Source organism: Haemaphysalis longicornis, unplaced genomic scaffold, assembly GCF_048455015.1.
Source record: "Haemaphysalis longicornis isolate Haplotype H1 unplaced genomic scaffold, Haemaphysalis longicornis Haplotype H1 scaffold_295, whole genome shotgun sequence".
NCBI classification, from domain to species: Eukaryota; Metazoa; Arthropoda; class Arachnida; order Ixodida; family Ixodidae; genus Haemaphysalis; species Haemaphysalis longicornis.
The window spans coordinates 98,929-123,855 of record NW_027526334.1 but is presented as its reverse complement, the minus strand read 5'-3'; the positions used below and the strand labels follow the sequence as shown (position 1 = coordinate 123,855).

The 24,927-nt window shown below is 48.5% G+C and overlaps 1 protein-coding gene and 1 long non-coding RNA gene across 2 annotated transcripts in view; one reads left to right on the top strand and one right to left on the bottom strand.

The window, feature by feature from the left end:
• LOC144173151 (rab GTPase-binding effector protein 1-like) overlaps positions 1–6,708 on the top strand; it is a 61,948-nt gene extending 55,240 nt beyond the window's left edge. Inside the window, exons 16-17 of the mRNA XM_077701661.1 lie at positions 5,379–5,489; positions 5,590–6,708. Coding sequence (XP_077557787.1) covers positions 5,379–5,489; positions 5,590–5,757 — 279 coding nt within the window. The 3' untranslated portion in view covers positions 5,758–6,708. The remainder of the gene's footprint in view (positions 1–5,378; positions 5,490–5,589) is intronic.
• A 16,478-nt stretch (positions 6,709–23,186) lies between these two features.
• Positions 23,187–24,721, bottom strand: LOC144173149 (uncharacterized). Its single transcript, XR_013323166.1, has 2 exons — positions 24,333–24,721; positions 23,187–23,537 (listed from the first exon to the last, which is right to left on the bottom strand). It is a non-coding gene; the product is annotated as an uncharacterized LOC144173149 (long non-coding RNA).
• Positions 24,722–24,927: the final 206 nt, after the last annotated feature.

Sequence of the window (24,927 nt, the reverse complement as noted above, 5' to 3'; positions counted from 1 at the left end):
GTAAACAGAAGAAATCACTCCTGAAGCCACTCCCGCAGGGCACTTCTCGTTTTTGCACTTCAGTTCCAGTACCGATGCGAGGCCCTTCCGCTTGTTCGCAACCTCGACTACGACGAGTTCGCACTTCCCCCACGTCGCGCACACGGCGGCACTCAAGGTCAGTCAGAGCGCCGACTCCACAGATAACTGCACCGCTCCCGTGGCTGGCTGTCTCCTCACCTTGGAAGGCTGCCGACTTCTTCTCCGATGCGCTTATAAAGTCGATATCTTCGCTGATAAAATCAGCCCCGCCTGGTAGAGCCGCGCTTGCAACGCTTGAAGGCCCGGCGCCGTTAGGCCTCACGGTGCCGGTCGTGCCGCCATTGGCCGTGGTCGTCACAATGCTGCGCCGCTTGCGCTTTCCTTTGTACCGGCATGAAGTACGCTGCTTCCGGCGACAAAAGTCACTGTGATGAGCTCCAGGAAGGAAACCGGTGCAGAAAAGAAAGCAGCGGAAGGATACGAGGGCAATCACTCGTTAATGGGTATGCGCCTCCACAGAAGAGGAAGAGGAGGAGGAACGCGACCGGGCTCTTGGGCGGACGAGCGTTCGGGGTGCGCCTGCATCAGCTGCGAAGACACCCATCGACGGCGCCCGTGCTACCGCACCGGGACATCGCCAGGTACCTCCTGGTCACCAGCCGGATCCGCTACTGCACTGGGCAACAGCGCCGGGATCCCTCTCCTGCCGTTTTCGCTGCGCCTGGTCTCTTCGCCTTCCGTTCCGGTCAGCGTTGAGCCATCGAGCCACTCGCGACCGAGTCATAACGGACTGCATCAGTGAGACTGTTGTGGTTTTCTTCACGCATGTGCTTTCTCTCACGAATCGCCAAGAAACTGCGACAGGGAAGGACTTAGTTGTGGTTTCCTCTCCCTTTGCATTTCATTCCTTTATTTTTCAATTTTGTTCTTGTTTTTCCATCGCCTTCTGCATACCCCCGTGTGTCCGCTCTCTGCAATATATTGCCTCTACCCGCTTCACGTTCGTGTTGTGGCCTCTGTCGTCATTGATCTTGCGTATACGTCTCGTGGTTCCCACCACCGAACCCTGAGATCATCACAATTGGCGTCCGCGACAGGACCTCTTCAATAACATCTCGAAGAGGTCACGAGGCTTGTGCAAGAGGCGTGAGGACAGAGAACCGACATGGAGGTGGAAAAGTTAGTGGCCAGCGGAAAGGAGCTGGGACTCCGCGATGCCGAGCTGCGGGAATGGGTTAAGTCGGAACAGGCTTGGTTGCGCGATGAGAGGGCGGCAGAACGGGAAGCTCTGAAGGCCGCAGCAGAGCTGGAACGCGCAAAGCAGGAGAGCCTGAGGCTCAGCTTAAGACTACAGGAAGGCGCGCAAAACAGCCCACAAGCTGAGGGCTCCGTGGCAGCCCAACCTAACCCCGTGCCTGTCATGTCGACGAGCCCACATAACTTTATCCCCCCATTTGATGCGCGCAGAGACGACCTGGACGCATACCTCCTAAGGTTCGAGAGGGTCGCTGCAGCTCAAAAATGGCCGGAAGATAAATGGGCCGTCGGATTGAGCACATGCCTCACCGGAGACGCACTCTCCGTCATCGGAAGGATGACGCCAGAAGATTCTCTCGACTACCAAAACGTCAAGCTGGCGCTCCTTCAGCGGTTTCGTTTTACCCCTCAAGGGTACAATGACAAATTCCGCCAGGCGAAAGCTGAGGACGGCGAAACCGGAACTCAGTTCGCAACGCGACTTTCCGGTTATTTTGACCGATGGCTCGAAACAGCTGGTGTTCCCAAGACGTTCGAAGCGTTACGCGACAAGATGATCGCGGAGCAATTTTCCAAGTGTTGCTCGTCGCAGCTGGCCATTTTCATTAAGGAAAGGGACTGCAAGTCGACCAAAGAAATGGCAGAAGCTTGCGATCGCTTCCTTGAAGCACAAGCTCTCACAAACTTGGGAAAGACCAGGGACGAAATAAAAGAGTCGCAAGCAGACCTGCCTTCCAAGAGAGCTCCCACCTGCTTTTTATGTGGAAAGACTGGGCACAGCGCGCATAACTGCAGAGTTGCAGGCCACAACATCCGCTGTGAAAATTGCGGAAAACAAGGCCATCACGCAGACCGCTGTCGCTCTAAGTCTCCTGATAGGGAGCAGGTGTCGGCTTGCGCTATTGAGAAGTGTCGTCACGACAACACGCAACGGCACCACGGTAATACAGGCACATTGGCACCAACACGTGCCCAGCGTAAAAAGCAACGCCAGCTCCAACCGAGCAGTGCTGCAAGGCGTATGCCTGTTGTAACCGGTGAGATCTACGGACAACAAGTTTCCGTTCTGAGAGACACCGGAAGCAACGCCGTCATCGTGCGACGAGACCTCGTCCCTGATAGTTGCCTTACAGGCCGTGCATCAACCGTCCGTTTTGTGGACAATACCACAAGGAGACCTGAAGAGGCTTTTATCCACGTGGATACACCTTACTTCACTGGAAAAGTCCTGGCCAAATGCATGGCTAATCCTTTGTACGACCTCACACTTGGAAACGTACCAGGCGTTAGGGACCCGAACAGACCTAACCCCGCATGGAAGCCACAGCAACCAAGCCATCCAGCGACTCCAGCGGTGCTCGGTGGAGAAGCACATTCTCCTTCGGCCGAAGAGAACACCAGCCGCGTCCATCACAAAGGACAGCATAACGGGCAAGCAAGTCCTATCATGTTCGCCGGCGTTACAAGAAAAGAGATGCGCCAACAGCAGCAGCTGGACAAGACGCTAGAAAACTGCGTGAAGATGGCACCTTCACAGTCCTCTTCCGATAAAGAGAACCCCTGCAAGTTTGTTTGGCAAAAGGGGCTGCTGTACCGTCGCTTCGCTTTACCATCTTGTCGCTTCATTCAGCAACTTGTTATTCCGCATCCTTTCAGACACGCGGTCATGAGGAAGGCTCATGAAGGAATTCAGGGTCATCATGGATTTTCAAAAACATCTAAAAGAATCCTTCAGGAGTTTTATTGGCCAAACATTTACGCCGACCTCCGAAGATTTTTTAGGACCTGTCAGCGATGCAAGACGGCAAATACGAAAAGCGAGGTGGGCATTGCTCTTTCGAGAAAGGTGCCTACTGTAGGCCTGTGCGTGACTGAAAGTCTGTTTTCAAGCAAAACAACAAGCCCATAGTGCACATACAGGCCACGCCGAACAGAAGCATCTACGTTCTGAAGTCAAAGTTTTTAACCTAGTTTTGGCGTCTCTGCAGTGAGGTGTCGTGGACTCCAGACGATGCTTACGGCCGGGTCGCGAAATCTCTTGATTGTGCGAACAGTGCTTTATTTTCTTTTCCTGCACCACCCTTCGCCCACCGGAGTCTTCTGAAAGTGTGTCTGTGGCGTAACCCCAAAACACTTTCTAAAGCCGGGGGTAATGTGATGAGCTCCAGGAAGGAAACCGGTGCAGAAAAGAAAGCAGCGGAAGGATACGAGGGCAATCACTCGTTAATGGGTATGCGCCTCCACAGAAGAGGAAGAGGAGGAGGAACGCGACCGGGCTCTTGGGCGGACGAGCGTTCGGGGTGCGCCTGCATCAGCTGCGAAGACACCCATCGACGGCGCCCGTGCTACCGCACCGGGACATCGCCAGGTACCTCCTGGTCACCAGCCGGATCCGCTACTGCACTGGGCAACAGCGCCGGGATCCCTCTCCTGCCGTTTTCGCTGCGCCTGGTCTCTTCGCCTTCCGTTCCGGTCAGCGTTGAGCCATCGAGCCACTCGCGACCGAGTCATAACGGACTGCATCAGTGAGACTGTTGTGGTTTTCTTCACGCATGTGCTTTCTCTCACGAATCGCCAAGAAACTGCGACAGGGAAGGACTTAGTTGTGGTTTCCTCTCCCTTTGCATTTCATTCCTTTATTTTTCAATTTTGTTCTTGTTTTTCCATCGCCTTCTGCATACCCCCGTGTGTCCGCTCTCTGCAATATATTGCCTCTACCCGCTTCACGTTCGTGTTGTGGCCTCTGTCGTCATTGATCTTGCGTATACGTCTCGTGGTTCCCACCACCGAACCCTGAGATCATCACAGTCACGCTTCTCCTCACCGTTCACGATTAAAAACACACGATAAGGAAATAGAAAAGATAGCGCGAAGTAGCGAACGGAAGGATGCGGGCGATGGCGGCTCACAAGCGGCAAGAGCCAATGGCGGTCCCGCTTTCGCGTCACGTGATTTAAATGCCCAGTGGGAGCTCGCAAAACAAGCGGGAAGAAACATTTTTTTTATTTTTTTTACACGGAGATACGAAGCTGGCGAGCGGCTCAATCGAGAGAAGAAGGCTTGATCTACCTCTCTCAAGTGACCAAAATGGCGGCGAGCCACGCTGCCGTGCGGAATAAATTCTCAAACCTGGCCGAAATTTGGCTTGATTGCGCGATTTCTTGGGTCACCGCGAGTCATTCAGACACATTTTTCACTAAGTTCTCGTTCGTATTTCGTTTTCATTTTTTTACCCATGAAAGAAGGATAGTCAAAGATGCTAATGCAAGGGAAAACAAAAAATCGGTGTATTTCGAAAAAATCGCGTTTTTTCGACCCGCGTGTCCCCTAAGACCAGCATCTCCCTTTAATATGTAGAAGTGGTGTAAAAGAACCACACAGACATCGGTGGCTGGTATCCACAAGCGCGTCACTGACATTGCTTGCCACCGCTCATTCCACACAGCTGCACCCGCACTGCTCTCATGTTCTAGCGTTTCATCGCTGTCTTCTATACCGTCATCGTCACCTTCCGCTGTGCCGCATTAGGAGCACACTACAGAGATATAGCTCCCGGAGACTTCGCACGTGCCCTCGCTTTTGCCACTGGTGGCTGTACCCTCAATTCTGTGGTAACTCAAATTCTTCTGTTGGGAAACATTTGGCCCTTTAAAATAGGGCCACCCATGGGAATGTCTTTTATTTTTTGCACGGATTTCCAGAAACTGCGCATACAAGTCTTTTTCAATTTTCTCGCTCCCGGAAGTGCATACACGACACGCTCCTGATTGGCAGACACCCACAGTGGCATGGCTCAGGGGATATGACATCACACAGAGACACGCTAACTTCCCATGCAGTCATGCAAGCTTTGCAAAACGCGTCTAAAAGACAATGATGCTACAAAAGCACCGTTATATCTGCAACTTGTAGTAAATATGCTGGAGTGCTCAGGGGTTTGAACCCAACGCATGTCCCAGCATTGCTTTTGAAAAAAACACGACTTGCATCCTGGTTGTTTTTGCTGTTCCCATTCAACACGCCTTATCAACTCGGTTATGCCATCCTTGGCGGCGTTGAGAGAGACTAGCGTTCTCTGTCTTTCCTAATTTGGGACCCAGGTGGAGCTGGAGAAGATCCGGCAGTCTGACAGCGAAGTCCGATGGCAGCATGAAGACGACGTGGGCGAGTGCAACGGCTGCAAGAAGGCCCTGCACTCCCGCAAGGAGAAGGTGGGGGGGTCTTCCGAGCTCTGTCTAATTGTTCCTGCGAGGCCTTTAATGACACCTGTTTCCCCCTTACCCCTCGTCCCCCCCTCCCGGCCTCTTCCAGCCCCACTGCAGCCACTGTGGCAAGATCTTCTGCTCCGACTGCCTGGGTCGGGTGGTGCGGTCGGGCCCCAAGCTGCGCCCCTTCCCCGTGTGCAACGTCTGCCACACGCTGCTCGACCGGGACACTGCGCCCTACTTCAGCAGCGAGCCGCCCCAGACGCCCAGCTAGGCCCTTCTCGCCCCACGATGAACCACCCAGTCGTGGGCGGTGAGAGGGGGGCCGCCAAAAGTCTGGTGCCCTTCTCCCGTGCTGCTTCGTCGTCACGCTGCCTCTTCCCTCTTTGACAACCAGCCACTTCGTGGCCCCGGCTAACCCTAACGGCTGCCCCGACGCGGCCGCCGTTGCAAGTTTGGCTGTTTTTTCGGGCGTGGGCTTCCACTGACTTCACGCTGCCCTGCTAGACGAGGTGCAGAGTTAACTATCGAAGCACCCAACATTTGGGGGCCATAGACGACAAATCCTGTCCCTGGGTCTGGCAAGTTGTCATTCAGCAGACGTGTCAGACGGGGATGCCAGCTTGCATTTGCTATGCGCACAAGTTGTCATTGGGCAGCCACGATCTTATCTGTAACTCTACAGGCGGTGTGGCTTTTAGTCCTGTCAACGGGCATACGAGAAGTGGTTTGGAAACGTGGAAGCCAAAGATCAGGTACCTTCTGTGTGCCTCTTAGCATGGCTGTGTCTGCAAAAGCAAAAAAGGAAGTTTTTAAACGGTGGACGCTGGCATGTTCGCGCTCCTGCTGATCAGACGTTTATGACTGCTTCGTGATGAAAGGTTATGTTGAGTGATTGCAAGTGCGTTTTCCGAGCTGTTATTTATTTGCCAGAGGTCATTTTTCCTTCGAATGCAAACTATTTATGCTTCCAAAATTGCTGCTGGCTTGCCTGCGGGGAAAGTTTATTCCTGCCTGCTTGTTTCGGGCAAGCTGACTGAGTTACTACTGCGGTTGTTGTCACCGCTTTCTTTTCTAGTGTGCGGCATTATTGGGGACGTATCCGAAGGCTCTGTCCAGTGAGTGAAGGACAAGGTGGCAGCTGCCACAGCATCTGCTGTTTATTCATTCCTGATGTTAGCGTGACTCTAGTGCTTGAAAAAACAGAAGCTTGGCCATATTGTTGCTCAGAGGGAAGGATGCACCAGCCCAAAGCATCGGGCTGGAGCTAAGTCCTATTGCAGCTGCATGCATTGAAGACTAATTCACTGGCTTCGGCCTACTTTTCTTTCACGGGTGCCTCCGCTCGCGAAGTTCCAATCACTAGCACTGGCCCGTATGTAAACTTTGTCTCAACTGAGTGTGCCTGTGTGGGGCGCGGGAAGTGGAAGTCGGTTTCTACTGTATGTAACGAGAAATAAAAGTACAGCAGACGGGCTAAAGAAAAATCAGTTAAAGGGGCCATGAAGACAAAATGCAACCTTGTTCAGTTGTAAAGAACTAGTCTCTTCGGTAACTCTCTCAGCTCTAGTCCAGTCACGATAAGCTTTTTTTTAAGGGTGTGCGAATATCAATTTTTTAATTTCGAAGCGAATTCGAATAATAAAAACAAAGTTCGAATCGAATCGAATATTTTTCGAATATTTTTCGAATACGAATGCTTATTGTTTTTTGTAAAATTAAAGTTTTCACCATCTAGAGACACAAAAACTGCAACTTTATTGCACAACAAATCACACAAAGTAAAATTAGGAATTACACAATACCATTGCACTCAACAGGTTAAGGTCTGCACTCACTTAAATGTTAACATGGAGAAAGGTTAACTGCTCGACATGTTCGGGGAGCAGTGACAACCTCCTGTTCGTCACCACTTTACCAGATACCGAAAACAGCCGCTCACTTGAGACACGTAGCTGGCATGCCCGAGCCCGTGCACATTGCCGCGCGCTGATACAGTAAAATCTTGATGATACCAATCTCGCGGGACTGCGAAAAATATTCGTATCATCCGAAATTCGTATGAACCAACACAGACCAAAAAATTTAGCGCTGAAAAAAGTTTTCGTTTATTTCTTTTCCTACTTTCGCGTGAAGAAATTCGTGATTTTTTCTGCTTTTTTTAACCCCCGTGTCGCAAAGCAGTCCTTTCTGGAGCATGTAAAGCTTAGCGCTCGTCTCCTCACTCGCTGTGCCCAAGCTCGCTACACGCCGCAACAGCCAAGCGTGAACTGCATGGTGCGTTTTTGCACGCGATTCGCTCGCCTCGGCTCTGCGAGCGCTGTATTTTCACGCCCACATCGACGATTTCGCGCCCACGGTAGCGCCTACCTCGGTCAGAAAATGATGCGCGACGCGCGCGGCAGAATGGAGGAGCCTGACTACTTGCGATGAGATCGAGACAGCCGGCTTGGCTCCGCCAGAGATGGTTAGGCTTAGCACCCCGGCAAATATTTAATGGGCGCTTTCACTAGCGGCGCGGATGATGTTTTATAGTACCGTTTTCGCATGCATTATCAGCTCCTTTACCGCACAAGCAACTTCGTGTCTCCCTTGAGCCGCATTTTAAAGAGCAGTTAGAAGCGGTCGCTCGAGCGCCCGCGCCACTTCGCGGCTGGAGCCGACGCCTTGTTGACGCCGCCGGCCGCGCCGCGCGCAGCGTGGGGGTGGTTTCGCGGCGGTGTCAGTGCGTTGGGCGTGCGCAGAGCGTTTTCGCGAGCAGAAAACAACAGCCCGGCCGTTTCTGGAGAAAGAGTGACAAACAGGGGAGCGAGAGCCGTCACTTGCTCGTTCGGCAGTCGGGTGCCTCGCCGGCTCGTTCGTATCTTCCGCCGGGCCGCGCAGGTCCGTTCGTAACAGCCGAAATTTTTCCCATTGCAAACGGTGCAATTTCGCCAGGACTTTTCGGAAATTCGTATCATCCCGAAATTCGCACCCCCAGAATCGTATCATCGAGAGTCCACTGTAAATAAACACCAATACAGACACGCTCTGAATTTTTTTTTTTTTTTTTAGTTTTGGGTGGTTCGAATATTTCGAACAATAAAAGTGTCGTTCGAATCGAATCGAATACCAAAAAATTCGAATCGAATATTCGAAGTTTCGAATATTCGCACACCCCTACTTTTTTTTACTAAAAATAGAAAAGGAAGATTTTTTTTTTTTCAAAATTCAAAATTTGCGCTACACGACGTCAGCAGTCACACAATTGAAGGGCCACTAAAAACATGGTTATCCGTGTGTGAAATGCTATTAGCATTCAAGTGATACAATCAGATGGAATTAGGGACCCCACTGCTATCGCGAAGTCATGCATCTTGGCAGTGGCTTTGGTCAGCAGCTGCCAATTGAGCAGATGAAGATTCAGTGACGTCATGTGGACCCTGCACGAAATGGGCTGGGGAGTTGCCACTGCTTCATTTTTTTTCTTCAATATTGTCATTAGCAGTCTTTGTAATGAACCACACTTGTATTTTGTCTTCATGGCCTTTTTGAATAAAACAGGCACCTTGAGGTCATTTTTTTTTTTTAACTAGTACTTTCAGCACAACTCTCTGTAAAGTAAACAGTTTTATTGATTTCTTCAGGTACAGAGTTTCACTATTATTGAGCAGTTGGCGATTTATTAGATGCGTAGTACTACACACATAGTGGATCAGCCAAGTGCACTTTGTCTCGGTAGGTGCCTGCTCGGCCCCTTGAAGAGACGTGCTCGTTGGTGTGTTAAGGACTGCACAGACTTGTGTTTGTGGTTTTCACACATGCTTTGTGTTCATTGCAATTGCAGCCTTACCATAAAATGCTGAGCAGGCCCCCCGGGTTCCCTTCTTTTCAGGAATGGGGATAATGGGAGAAGTTTGGTCTGCTCTAACATTCAAGGGGGCATTCCAAAGGGGTCTCACTAGAAAGCAAGAGCCTAGGGAAGATTTATTCAGACCTAGGCAACAACTGCAGCAACACTTCACCCCAGCCAAATTTATTGTGTTCGTGTCGTGTGTACTGTCAACCAGCAGGGACATGACTGCTATCTCTTTGAAGAGGCTAATTAATTACGTTACGAGCACTTAAAACAGCTCTGAATTTGATTTTGAAATAGTCCAATTTTGCTGGTCCTTCATGGCATTCTTGCACGCGTTTCCTGTGTCGTGATTTTGAGGTTGCAATCTTTTTTATTTAATCGTATCACACAGAATCTGTTTTCATGAGGTTGAAATTTCTGTTGCAGTTGACCCTGAAAAACATGTTTAGTGGCTCTGTCTCTCGCATCTGATGTTCAACTTCAGAGCATTCAGCCCACAGATTCCCGTACTCGCAGGGCACATTTGAGATGCCGCTGTCCTTGAGTGTGTGTCCAGATGTCTCTTCAGATGCAGCGTCTTGGTGCTGACCTGTTGTGTACTTGTCCTGCACTTGGAACGGCTTGTCCTACACTTCTGCGGTGCTCAAAAAAAACTCGGAAGTGAATCGGCATCCACCACTTCACTGACAACTCACTGTCACTTATTTTGCGGAAATTTTGATGCAGCAACTTTTCGTAATGTTTTTCCCCATTGTGGCTAAAGTTGCAGTCGATTGTAAAGTGGCAGGATTCCTCGTGCATGGTGCACAAATTTTTTTCAAGAATTTTCTTAGCCAGTCAGGTAAAAAAGCAGCACAGGCAATCAGGATTTTGTATGAACATACAATTTAGTTTTAATATTTGCAAATTTTAATACTCCTGTGCAAGATTCAGGGTGGATGTGTACTGCTGGATAAAAGGTAGAAGAAGAAGAGAGGATTTGAAATTCGCAGACAAGTTTGAGGCTCGCTCTTGTACTTGGGGTGCTTGCTTTGTGGTAGTTGCCTTGGTACTGTTTTCCTCGGATGATTTTAGTCTCTATGGCATTTAACAGGAATGTTGCACACAGCACTTGGCAATCGTGGTTCAAGCGCAAATTGTGCCCATGATTCTGCCCATACTTGTTGGACCTTTATTTCATTCCTGTGTGGGGCACGCATCATTGTTTGTGCGCTGATTTTGTCTCTCAATGTTTTGTGCATGAAGTTTGCATCTTCGTGACAGCCGATGGGGTTTATACGAGCACAGTCAAATCCAGATGTATTGAACTCAAAGGGAGTCAGAAAATTGTTGGATACAAGTGACTGGCGATGTGATGCGCACTGTACTACAAAGATTTTCAAGATGTTCAGACTGTCCGGTATGAGCAGTAATTGTGGACGTTTGGGTTTGATATACCTGGATTCAACAGCAGCACTGGTGCGTGTTGAAAAGTTTATGGGACTTGTCTGATGCAGTTATCTCCATGTTCATGTGTCAAGCTATGTGAACTGTACCATTACCAAAATGTTGTTCTGATGCCGCACTGCTTCATCTGCACCTTGCATGTTTTTAAGGCATTTCTTGGGTAAGTCTGCGTGGAATAATTCAGGATCAATTCTTCTTTGAAAGCATGGGTAAGAATGTAGAACACAATGGCAGGTGATTGGTGCGCTCAAACATGTGCAACTCTTCGGTTCACTTATCAACGTTTTTGTAGAAGTTTTTTACGCATAGTCGTAAAAAAGAAAGTGCATGGCTGTTTTGCTTTTTAAATTTGAGTGCTGGCAACCTGTCCTTTAGCTGAGATTGTATTTTGGCAACTGTGTTTGGTAATGTTTAAACAGACACAGGACGACAAAACATCTCTCGGTTTGAAGATCGGATTGCTCCTCCACTGTTCCCTTCCGATCCATCCAGCCTCTTTCCTCCACCCTCCTTAATTTTTCCGTACCCCCCTCAGTTTGAAGGTCAACTTCCCCACCCCCCTCTTTTGTTCATCATTTGCATTGCCTTTTCTGTAACACTGAAGTCATTTTCCCTTGTCTTTCCCATTCCTTCTTCCTCCTCAATTGTCAGGTCAAATTGATGCCCTATTGGGAGAAAATGGTTACACGGCACGGATACTGACAGACAAAAAAACATAGACCCTAGTAGCACTCAAATTCTACATGATTTGGATGGCCAAGTGGAGGCGGGTCTAAAGGGACCCTCTAGGCTACCGATAAACGCTTTCCCTCTCTTCTTTGCGCCCAGAAGCCCCTAAAGGAGTATAATTATCGCCGGCACAGAGCAGCAGTGTGCGATATGCTCGTCACAGTAGATGTATGAAGTGTCTGGTATGTTTTCTTTGATTTTTTTTAGATGTGGCTATCAAACGCATTCATTGCTGCAACTGATAGGAGCCACGACAGAGCTAAAATGATGTCCTTTAAAAGAGCAAAAAATGCCCAGACCGAGAAAGAGAGGATATTCTTTTAAGCTAGTCTCCAAGCTCCCTTATGGGCGTAGAGCAGCAACATTTAGCTGATACTTTGTGGCCACGTAATCTAAGTACTGGATGCGCTTGATGACTTGTTCTGACGGCATTTTAGATTTCGAATTAAGTCGAAGAAAAACTAGGGTTTCTTTAAATATGCGAGCCAAGTGCTGTCCTTCAAACGTGGCAAACTCCCTGCCTGCATCCTCTTGTGGGGTTTGTGCAAAAAGCATGCCAGAATTCGATTCATCTACGCATATGCCAGCTATATATATCCTGCCTGGCACGCTTGATCGCAAAGCTCCCATTAAACTTCGATTGCGTTGGGTACGTGCGAAGCAGCCACACGCTGTATATGTAATTTGACTTTCAAACTTGGCGAGGTTCGTTATCCTGTTTCAAGGCCTAGACTCGAAATTTGAGCATTGCGTGTTGCCTGCCAGTTATTTTGTGGCCTTATGAACTATATTTACGCGTTGGATTCTTGCCTGTGTCTCTGCACTTTTCCTTTTCCCTTCTTGTCCTCTCTTTGTTTTGTACGGCTTGCTGCAACTGAAAGGAGCCACGACAGAGCTAGAATGATGTCCTTTAAAAGAGCAAAAAATGTGCACACTTAGACACGTTGGCTACGGTATAAGAGGTGTGAATAGACTGGTGAGGTATTAGTGTGGGATGTGACGTCTGCGTGCACTTGTGGTAAGGCTTTTGTTGCTCGTTCAATTCACACATTGTTCATAATGCGCTGTCCCGCAGCCTGCGCCGTACAGGTTTCGCTTTTATTTCAGCAGCGTGTAGGACAATGTAAAATAGCTCCTTCTGGGTTTAAAATACACAGGTTTGATGTTTGGCACTGTTCGCCTGAGATAGGGTTGATTGTGCTGCGCGAGATGCTAGGCCGAAGCTTTAAAACTACCTTCTGTGATCGTATTGCTTATGTGGCGATGACTGCATTGGATGCCTTTTGTTGAGAGCGTTACGGCGGATTTGTGGGAATACGGTTATTTTATTTTTAACTCTGGGGGGGGTAGGTAATGCCCCGGTATGCAATTGTCACATACTTTGTTATTTGCCGCTCATTTGCTGACGTGGTATTTTAATTGCTCAACTGTGTGTGTAATTTTATGCCTTTTGTGAAAAAAAACGACAAAAATATTCTTTTCAGTAGCTTGTAAGCACAGAGAAGCTAAGCCTGACGTACAGTTTCTCTCAAGTGTGTGTGTATGTGCGTGGATGTCCAAAAGCACTCTGGCCTACTTTCTGCACATGTGTATTTTGCCTATTTAGGTTTATTGTAAATATAGCGGGAAGAGCACGTTTTATTGTTTATGTTTGACTGTCTGAAGAGAATGTCAAGTCGTAGCCTGGAACTGACATAGATGGCATCTACGCTGCGAATGGACCCATTTTGGGTCATTGGTAATGTGGGACTTTAGGAATATACACTATAGGAAGCCTTGCTTTCAATATGCACATGCGATTTGTCTTACACAGCAAATCTTTGTGGGCTTGTGCTTTGTTCTAGCTGGTATGTGGTTTGGGTATTGCCTACTTCCGTACCCTTCTATTTTTCCGGTTGTTTATTGCGACTGTAAATATGTACAGAACGAAAAGAATATGACAAACGTTGCCCGTGCATCATCGTTGCTGGTCTTTTTAAAAGCATTGTCAACAAATTTCTCCTCTCTAGACAATTGTGGGGCATTTGCTGTACACCCGAAAAGTTCCATGCCAGTAGGCATTTGCTGTGTTAAGTACAGGGCGTACTCAACTAGACTTGAGTACTCCGCTTACATCACTACTTGCAGCTGCTGCCCGCCAATCACGCTTTGTGCAGCCTGTTATGTCTGCTGAGCATGCCAAGGCTGTCGTGCACTTTTAGGAGGGCATGTCTGGGCCCCGAGGACAACCTCTCGGTGAACTTGTCTAAATTTCATTCAAGTGCTGCAGTGTATTAAAGGCTTGTTTTCACTGCTTGCATGTTTCTTTGCTGGCTCATCACGGCTGCCCTCAGTTAGTTCTTTAGTGCAATGTGTAAGAATTTTACAGGATTAAGTGCAGTTTAAGTGCGGTTTACCCATTGAGCTGACCTTGAAGGACTTTTCAACTGGGTGATTGTGGACCAGCCTGACGGAGACGTATTGAGTTGATTGGTCTAGGTGCTGTAGCCTTACTTAAAGGGGCCATGCAGACAAAACAGAAGTTTGGTTCATTCGAATGATTGCCTCGTTAGAATCATACTCGCACCACTCTTAACATAAACTTTGCTCAAATGGGCTTCATCGATTAGGAAAAAAGGGAATGGCTAGCGTCAATAAAGGCTTTTAGAGTATCGGCACTCTTTTCTCTCATTGTTATGTGCTGCCAGGATTTTCATTGGTCGGTCGGCACCACGTGATATTTGTTTACACATCGGCGCAGCCATTTTGTTTTTGGGCGGCTCTCCTCTCTCTCTCTCTCCCTGCTGCGTGGACGCTAGAGCGGCCCGTCACACTCTGCCCGTCCCAACCGGCGGCGGTTTCGTTGGGAGAGATGGCAACACTGCAAGCCAGAAACAAAATGGACCCCATACGCTTCCGGGTGCACGAAGTGGCGGTACTTTTGAGCGTAGCTTATTTAGTGACGCTAGGAATGGCCATGCGACCCACTAGTTCATTTCCCGCAACAGAATCTATGATGTCATATGTGTCAGCTCTGTGATTGGCTGAGGCCGGCAAAAGCAAACTGAAATTTGGCAGGGCTTATAAGCTTGCCAAATGAGTTATTTGCACTTACATTTAGGGCACATTCTTTTTATAGCAATAAGAATGGTGGGGTAAACAGTGGAAGTTGCAAAAGCACACGTAAACGTAGAAGTACCGATGAGTACTGCTGTTGGTACTGCGCGCACTATGCTTGGTCTAGCTGCACAGGACTGCGGGTCTTTAGGGTTGTCTCAGACGACACTGGCCGATTGACGCAAGCAACGGTGTCTTACGTGGCCATATTTGTCAATCGAGCACTAGGTTTCACGAAATGGTTATTTTCTACCTTAACAAAAACAAGCCTGGTGCAAATACGTTCAAAAACAGAGCAACGTCCGCAGAAAATGGCTCGCCGCGATATGGTGGCGCTGTCTAGGTTGACTAACGGTAACAAGGCTGGCAGCACACTAGGTTTGGCTTGAAGACCTGCTCTTGTGATGTCACTGCAGATGTGAAAACACGATTTGGAGGGAGAATCAAAATTTTAACTCAAAATAATTTCTCGGTGAATAAAGCATTTTTTGCTTCCGGACAAACACTCGGGCAATACAAAACACGAAATCCCTCGAATAAAACAAACTTGTATTTTGTCTGCATGGTCGCTTTAATGTATGGTTTTTCTGGCCAGTGCTGATAAGAACACAAATAGAGAATGACATTTGTAATCAGTTTAGTGAGCACAAGTTTGTGAGAAAGTGCGCTGTTTTGGTGGGATATGTGAGTTGGCATTTTTACAGTAAACCATAACGCACCCCCAAATTGCCCATGCTTGCTTTTTTAACTATAGATCCTCATCTGCATGAGGGGAGAGCACTGCCTGAAGGCATTAGGATGCCACGTTAGTCTTTGAGCGTGCATGGCTTTGAGTGGCTGCATTTTCATGTGAATGCCGCTTCCAACTGCTGAGTGCACCTGGTGTTGGATGGTAGTTGAGACACTAGCTAATTGCAAGTTGGTAACCAACAGACAATGCTGTGCTTCTTGTTCTTCCACTTCAGGCAAAAAATGAAACGTAATTCAGAGTGCTGCCATTATCCTCTCCTGATTAAAGGAACAGCTCTTAAAGGGGACATGCAGACGAAGCACAAGTTTGGCTCATTCGGAAGATTGCCTCGTTAGAATCGTACTGACACCACTTTCAACGTAAACTTCGCTCAAATAAGCTACATAATTAGGAAAAAAGGAAACGGCCATGTGACCCACTAGCTCATTTCCCACAACCAAACCTATGATGTCATAAGCCCTGCTGTGCAATGGGCTGAGGCCGGCAAAAACAAAAGCAAATTAGGCTGGGCTTAGAAGCTTGCCTATGGCAGATGGCAGACGTCACGAAAACACTCTATTTGGCAGGAGAGTCAAAATATTAACCTAAATTGATTAATTTCTCGGTGAATACGGCATTGCTTGCTGCTGGGTAAGTGCTGGGGGCACTATAAAACATGAAATTTTTCGGATAAAACAAACTTTTATTTTGTCTGCATGGCCCCCTAAGAAGCGCAACCTCATCAGGCTAGTGGAAGCCCTTATTATAAGTCGAATCATGTATGTCACTCCATGCCTCCACCTCAAAAAGAGCTGAACGAGGTAAAATTGACTGCATAATACGCAAAGCCTATAAACGGGCCATGGGCATTCCCATCACGGTATCGGCCGAATGGTTCATGGCTATGGGTATCCATAATACCCTCATGGAATTTGTAAAACTGCAGTGGCCAGCCCAATACCAGCGATTATCTAGCAGTCGCACAGGACCCCTTCTACTGCAGAAATCAAGCATTCCGTATGCCAGCCATTATGGAATCAAGACTCCGCTCCCTTTTTCGCCTTCAAAAGGCCATCTGTCTCTCCATACCTAGGAACATGCACCTGGTACACCACCTGGACCGCCCTCATGTCCGAGCATTTGCCCTGCACCAGCGTTTCAGAGATGGCTCTTACGTACGATATATGCTGACGTCGCGGACTACCACTTTACGCGCTCCATGGCCATCGTGGCAATAGATGCTAAAGGCATCTGACAGCAGCTTCTATTTATGCGACTCGCACTGTGGAAGGAGAAGAGGCCGCTATCGCGCTTGCCATTGCCTCCACAATGTCTAAAACCGGGTGACTCGAAAACAGCTCTCCGAAACAGATCCTGCCAACTATGAAATTGGCAGGATCTACTACAGCCCTACACATCTTACGCTCCGTCCAGGCCACTCGTATGCACAACTTGCGAATAATCTGGACACCGGCCCATGCATTTCTCCCAGGCCTTGAGCTAGCACATGAGGTGGCCTGAGGTTTCAGCTTTCGGGATTTCCCTGACGGCGCTGCTGGCTCGGACCAGGGGGCTTGGGACAAGCTGGCGACCTACCGGAACATCACTCAACACTATTGCATGGAGTGCCAGAAATATCGTGCAGCACATCCCACGCTCAACAGACGTCAATCTGTAGCCTGGTGTCGGCTACAGGCTAATGCATTCCGCAATCTTGCAATACTCAGCCACATTTATTCTGAACTTTACAATGAACAGTGCAAGTGGTGCACCCAGCGAGCCACACTCACTCACATCATTTGTGATTGTGATGCTCAGCCACGAACTCTGCAAGCACACTTGCGCATTACAAGCATGGAGCAGTGGGAGACCTTTTCGCTTAGCTCCGACCCCGAAATATAGATCAAGCCCTCAAGGCCGTCCAAATGGCCGAAGATGCTGCTCGCGCCCAAGGCCTGCCGTCCACCATCTGAGAGGGAGGAATCCAGGAAGACAACCACTTCCCCTTCCTCCTTTCACCCAGTTTTGGGCAAAATAAAGTTACTACCATCATAACCACGGGTATGTACAATCATCATCATGCAGCAAAGCGTGGTGACTTAACTAATCATCATGCAGCAAAGCGTGGTGACTTAACTATAGTGCCTAGAATATCCTGGCGCCTTTCTGTTTTAGGGACACCTTCCTGCTTCGTTGCTGGATTCTAGGGAAGAATTTATACTTCTTGAAACGAGGGATTTCTGCTACTGAACAGCATGTACAGTGCCAGGGTGCATAATCGGTCGACCACATTTTAGATGCGACGCTGAGATCGTCTCTTGTCGGCGGCCCTGTCCTTTCTGCGTGCGTCCGGCGTTGTCCGCACCGCTGCGCCCCTCCTCTCGCCGTGACAGCGCGCCTTCTCCCCTAACATCTGTGGCGCGCACAGTGCGGCGCGCTCTCTCACTCCGCCGGTGGGCGGCGCATGTGCAGCGCCCTCTCTTTCCGCGGTCTCCTCTCCTTCGGGCGCGCTGCGCATTAAGCGGAGTGCCGCGCTCCGGCCGGTCTCTCAGTCGACGGTCGTCCGCGCTGCGCTTGCGCTCTCTCTCTCTCTCTCTCTCTCTCTCTCTCTCTCTCTCTCTCTCTCTCTCTCTCTCTCTCTCTCTCTCTCTCTCTCTCTCTCTCTCTCTCGCATTACCCGACGATTGCTCACGCAATTCGAGTAATCGACCCAACGGAAACGCACAATGGAACCCCCTTCAGCGTCGCATCACACCAGGGTTCCCGCGAGGGGAGGTGGGCGTAATTTTTAAGTGCGAATGCACTTCTTAATTAAGCGAGCCTGAAGCGTCCGCCGCCGTCCGCATAGCAACAGCTGCGGGTTCGCGCGCTCCTCGTCTTCCTTGGCAACGGGGGGAGATGGGCGCGCGCTGCCTGGCCGCTGACATGGCACATACCCACGTGGGGGATTGGCCACGAATCTCCTCGTCTTCCTTGGCAACGGGGGGAGATGGGCGCGCGCTGCCTGGCCGCTGACATGGCACATACCCACGTGGGGGATTGGCCAGGAATCGGGCGTGAGAAGGGCTCCCAAGCAGCAGAAATTGCCAAGCCCAAGCATGGCAAAACATCAATGGCCAATGTGTCCGAGCTTGGCAATACCTCGGCCGCCAATATTGGCTGGTGTTTGGGAAAGGTGACAAGCCAACAATTGGCCAAGCCCTGGAAGGCCAATATTGGACAACGCTTGGCAAAGTACAGTCGGGGACTTAATTTTGCAGACCACGCGAGCGCGTGGCAAAAGCCACCGATGCGCGCTCTGGAGGCCCGGCGCCTGCTGTCGAGACCGGCGCGGCGCGCATGCGCGTTCTGCTTTACTCGCAGGCAGGCCGATTTTCTCGCTTCCTGCTGCGGTGCTGCAATAGTCACTCAGGAACCACAGAGCGACGCCTTTGTAGCATTCCTTTCTTCCCGGTGGCACATTTGGGGCCTAACGTTACGATTGCGAGGGCTTTGGCGCAAGTGCTCCTTGCGTCCTGATAAACACTTGCGCGTAATGTTTTATTTGTTTGTTTTGTGCCTTATCGTTTACAGACGATGAGACCGGCGGCTTGCGAACGGCGTCCCCGAATGAAGCGCGTACGAAGCACAGTCTCGCGGTACGCGCTACCGACGACGAAATGCCAGCTATATGAGTAGCGAACCTTTATTCCCCTTGTTTATTGTGTAATTTGGCCAGTGAACATATATTCCAACTCGCTGTCCGCTGCCCATAAAGTAGGCAATTTGCAAGTTATATAAAAGAAATTATTTCGGCGTTTTTGCTGCCTACTTCATTGCTTAAAAATGATAGAAATACGTACTCACATAAATTGTCTGTTCGCTCTGCCCGTCGCACTCGTAAAAATGGCACCTCGGTCTCCCATTGAATGCCGTAAAATTATTTGCTACTTTTCTCCGTAATATTAATCGCTACTTAGGGCCCTCCGAATGTTTTTGTCACTATTGAACGGGTGTTTAAAGAAGCCATGAAGAGAAAATACAACTTCGTTTAATTTGAAAGAACTAGGATTCAGTATCTCACTCAGCTCCATTAAAGCCACAAAAGATGTTTTTTAACGAAAAAAAGCAAGAAGTATTTAAAAACTTTCAAATTTTGCGCCACAGTGACGTGTTATGAGCAAGAATGACGTCATACGGGCCAACAATAAAATATAATTTTCAGTGCGTTAACTGCACGTTAGCATTCAAGTGATGCGGTCAAATGGACAGACGTCCAGTCATGTGTCGTCGCGACAGGTCAGTCAGGCGGCCGCCAATCACACAAACAAGGTTCCGTGACGTCATAGAAAAGTTGCGGGAAATTGGCTAGGGGGTCGCGACTGCTTCACACGTTTTCTTTAATATCTCCGTTATTTGTTCGAAGATTGCGATGATATTGGTATCATTGTTATCGGGACTAAGCAGTCTTTCTAATAAACCCAACTTGTATTTTGTCTTCATGGCTCCTTTTTTAACCACTGAAAAACAATAAGCTTGTCCTCTTGTTTCGTTGTTGACCTTGTCCTTCCGCTCCGCTGGGCATCTGCAAGGTGGCCCTTTTCTGATGAAGGCGAAAAGCGAAAATGCTCAAGTGTGTTCGGAATTTTGGTGCATGTTACACATTCCCAGGTAATCAAAATTAATCCGGAGCTTTCAACTACGGTGCGCCTTATCGGCTGTGTAGCATCGGCGCGTTAAAACCTCATAATCAATCAATGCAAGCCGACCTTGAAGAATTGCTCCGGCCTTGGAGCAATTCATTTCCGTAGGCATGAATTCCTCAGCTAACAGCGTCTCTTGGGCTATTAGTAAGCCGGCAAATGTCCCTTTGAAAAACAGCTTCAGAAAAGTAGCGAATAATTTTACGGCATTCAATGGGAGACCGAGGTGCCATTTTTACGAATGCGACGGGCAGAGCGAACAGACAATTTATGTGAGTACGTATTTCTATCATTTTTAACTAATGAAGTAGGCAGCAAAAACGCCGAAATAATTTCTTTTATATAACTTGCAAATTGCCTACTTTATGGGCAGCGGAGAGCAAGTTGGAATATATGTTCAGTGGCCAAATTACGCAATAAACAAGGTGAATAAAGGTTCGCTATTCATATAGCTGACATTTCGTCGTCGGTAGCGCGTACCGCGAGACTGTGCTTCGTACGCGCTTCATTCGGGGACGCCGTTCGCAAGCCACTGGTCTCATCGTCTATAAACGATAAGGCACAAAACAAACAAATAAAACATTACGCGCAAGTGTTTATCAGGACGCGAGGAGCACTTGCGCCAAAGCCCTCGCAATCGTCACGTTAGGCCCCAAATGTGCCACCGGGAAGAAAGGAATGCTACAAAGGCGTCGCTCTGTGGTGCCTGAGTGACTATTGGCGGTGAGATCTTTGAGTGGCGCCCCCTGGCTCTGACGTCGGCTTAGGGATTCGCGCCGCTGTCGTCTGCTACACTCCGCTTGTGAGGGGCAACAGTGCCTGGGCTAGAAATCGCCCGCTTCGTTGCTGTAGTGCGTTAAAAAGCGTATTTCTAGCGATTCAGTTATTTTGCCAGCTTCTGAGGCATCTGAATAATTTGAAGCTGTATCCCCACAAGTTTGCAACACACGAAGAGATAGAGAACAACTTTCTTCAGAGTATCGGTCAGAAGATCATGTGTAACTCGTCCTTTCTTACTTATTCGCGAGGATCAGCGATCAGAGCTTCTCGATAAGTATTCAAAATGCGTAGGCTTCCCTGCAGTATTTTTGAGATGCTCCTATGAAGACTCAACAGTCTAATACTACGTACCAAGCAGCGGCCTCTACACGCTCATCGCACAGCAGGAAATAAAGCGGCTTTCTTCTGTTTCTTTCGTTGTTGTCTTGTATCGGATTAATGTTTCTTGCTTTTTTTTTCTGCCCAACGCGTTAATTTTTCTGCGCCGTCACCAACTTCTTATTAGGAGGTTTCGGGATGTTTGGGAGCCTCACAAAGGTCGTGTAGATATTCCCTTCATTTTGTATGGCATACATTCCCTTCTTCACAAATTGGCTTTCATTACGGCTTCGTGCAAGAAGGTGCATATCCGCAGCGTGCTTTGTTTATTCACATGCAAATACAATGAGAAGGTTTGTGCTACGCCACCGCGATTGCGCCCTAAACAAAGTGGTCCACAGTACTCGAAGGCGGCTTTGTGCTCCGAATTTTTATCGTAATTATATCGTCATCATAACGAACTGACGCTCAACTCGAACAATGATGACATGATTACGGTGTTCAAGGCATGATATACTCGCTAATTAACGTAATAAATAGTATACCTGCATATATTACAAGACTCGAAACCGAAGACGAATTCCAAGTAGCTCTTTATTGCTTTTCAACCCTTCCAGGCGCGAAGAACAAATCCTATTCTACTCGGGATGGCGTTCTATGATTTGAAGAAAATTACTTTTACTCTCTTGTCCTGGACTGAGGACCCGGCCCACAAACCAGATCGATTTAATTGTTAAACAAAGTTTTCCCCTCCTCCCCTTACTCCTCCTCCTCCTCTTGAGTGCAGTTTTCCTACAACGCATATCCGAATATCGGGAAGGTATGGCTGTGCAAAATGTTCCGAAATATCCCTCCAGGTCTTAACAAACATATATGTGTTACTATAAATTTAACGAAGACGTGCCTCGTTTTGCTCAATAAACCTCCATACTGGTTAGATGCCTGGTATAGAATCAGCACGCGCGTATATACACACTGGGTTATTTGGAACTCAACCTACAGTTTTTGCAGTCTATAGTGCATGTCGGCAAACGTTCATGCCTTGACAACGTAGTGATGTGACAAAACGCGTTCGAGCGTTCGGCAAGGTTGCAAAAACTGTTTTACCTTACATATGATTACCGGGAATCGCGATGCCTTCTGCCAAAGCCGACAGCAGCCGACAGCCCTGAAGGCCTAGAATTTGTTTTGGTCTTCCATTTTCGCTGTTGTCGGTTATTAGCAGCTGACTGTTCCTTTTGTTCGAATGCTTACATGAGAAGCTGACGCCTAGCTCCGACTCTTCGCGCTCCGCACAGGACCGGCTTCGCAAGGAATGGGGTGGCGCCGGTAATGTTTCTCCCGTAGCGGTATCCAAAACAATACTTTAATTGGCACCATGAGCTAGTGTATGCGATTTTAAGCCTATTATTATGATAAAATGTTACCCACACGCCAATTCTGGTGCGGACAAGCATCAGACGTTGACCGAGCGCAAAGAAACAGCAGGGAGAGCGATCCTGAGTGAAGCAGACGACAAATGCGAGAATCCCTAAGCTGACGTCACGGAGGCGCGCTTCGCAGCGCCGCCTGTGTTCGCGCTCACCGCCAATTGCAGCACCGCAGCAGGAAGCGAGAAAATCGGCCTGCCTGTGAGTAAAACAGGACGCGCATGCGCGCCGCGCCGGTCTCGACAACAGGCGCCGGGCCTCCAGAGCGCGCATCGGTGGCTTTTGCCACGCGCTCGCGTGGTCTGCAAAATTAAGTCCCCGACTGTACGTTGCCATGATAATGCCAATGGGTGGACCCCACGCTATTTTCATGCACATTTTTGGCTTTGTGGCCAGTCCTTATGACCAATGCTTATTTGACGAGTTGCCTCGCGGCCCGATTTCTGCTTTATACATGCCAGTATACAGGAAATTATTAAACGAGTGCGCATTATTTATTTAATGCGCACTCGTTAAATAATTTCCTGTACAATGGCATGTATAAAACAGAAATGGGACCGCGAGGCACAATAAGCAAACTGCATCAACTTTGCGAAGCAATTATACATACGTGACTTGCCAAAAACAATTGAGCAACACAACACACCGGGTCTCTCTGTGTAGCTTTTTTATTATGCACATCAAATATAGGAGAAATCTGACTTAACAGTGGCAAGAATACGAACACAAACATGAAAGCAAACAGAAATAACAGTCGAGAAAAAAATTTAAAAAGCGCTGCTCATGAAGCGCGAACCGATTATCATTCGTTTAACTGCTTGAGATGCCTACAATACAGAAGCATTCAGGTAAATGAAAACAGGACCCTCATTCCCGGTAATTCGCCGACCTGCCAAGACCACAATATGTTTTTGAACAGTACTATTGTAGAATAGCCCAGCTTGGAAAGCTTGTCACTGCTGCATCCGCCACTTGTCCACGGGAAACACCTGTGCGTCGTAGCGCCTGTAATAAGTAAAAAAAAATAGTTCCCTATAATGCTAAATTCACGCTGCTTACTAAATACAGCACCTATACAAGCCTTAAAACATGTCCGTGTGAAAATATTCAGCCTAAAGTTCTAGCTTGTTAACACTCGCTATGAAACATAAAACGTACTGCACTATTCATTTTTAAATACTGCATTTTACGGTAGCAGTTACTTTGCTCGTTCTTGAGAAAACAGTCCGGAATTTCGCCGAAAATGGGCTTCACTCTTATTGCAGTAGCGCAAAGTAATATAAAAAGTCCAATAGACAAAGCGACACGCCAGCGGTTCCGTGAAATTTTGTTGTGCCTTCGCTCACTTCTGCCCCGTCAGACGCGGAAGACGCGAACGGAACCCACGGAGAATCCCAGAGGTAGTGTAATTACTTTGTCGCTCGACAATACCTTTACATTGCTCAAGAAAATAATCAAACGAAAGCTTCATTTATAGCTAGAGTTTAACTAAGCCAGCTTAATACATCCGCAACTCTTATACGGCACACGAGTCTTGCTTCAACGCATGCTGAACGTCGTGAAACTGCAGTGGGAGCACGGCTGCTTGTTCGGAAAACACAAAGCCGGAAAAAGGATAGCTAGAACTGGCGTCACACAATTGGAAGCACATGTATGGGACCACTTTTTTCTTCGCAAGAACCAACAACATAACACTAAGCAGCACTCGCGAGCGCCAGTTATAAACGACAGCTGAAGGTTTGGCGGGAACTAGCGCGAGCACTCCCGCACAGCGAAAAGAAAAATAAAATGGTGACTTACGTTTTCAGCGGCGGCCGTAGCAGGCAAACGATGTTATTCCACCAGTCAGGTATACTTCACACAGCCACCGACACCAAAACGCACCTCACAGACACGTACAGGAGTGCTACCGCAGTTTCAATGCCACAACAGAGACGGAGCCGTCGGTGCAACGCGTCGGTCCACCGGCCCCGCCGCGGGTTTAAAGAACGCGCAAAGGCACAACGCTGAAGTAGTTCGACGGTCACCGTTGTGTTAGGTAACACAAATGACCAATTCCTACTGAACGTTTAACACTCTCTCTGACGCTGTTTTGAATAAGCTGCACTTTAGTTTAAGTACGCTTTGTTTCGTGGCACCGTGCTGTGGCTCTTTAGGTAACTACTTTTTGCTGCGTTGCGGCCTGTTCACGGCGCTCTAACCGTCGTTATCCGTTGGGGGACCGCCGCAGGCAACGACCGCAGTGCTGCCCTCGAGTGGTGCTGCTTGCGCGCCGGTTGCGCATGTACACACGCAAAATAACGCACACGAGTGCTCTACAGTGAGACTTCATGCAACAATATGCAACAACAGGCAAGGCTGTCGGCATTTACACCTGCCAATACTTTTTATTTAA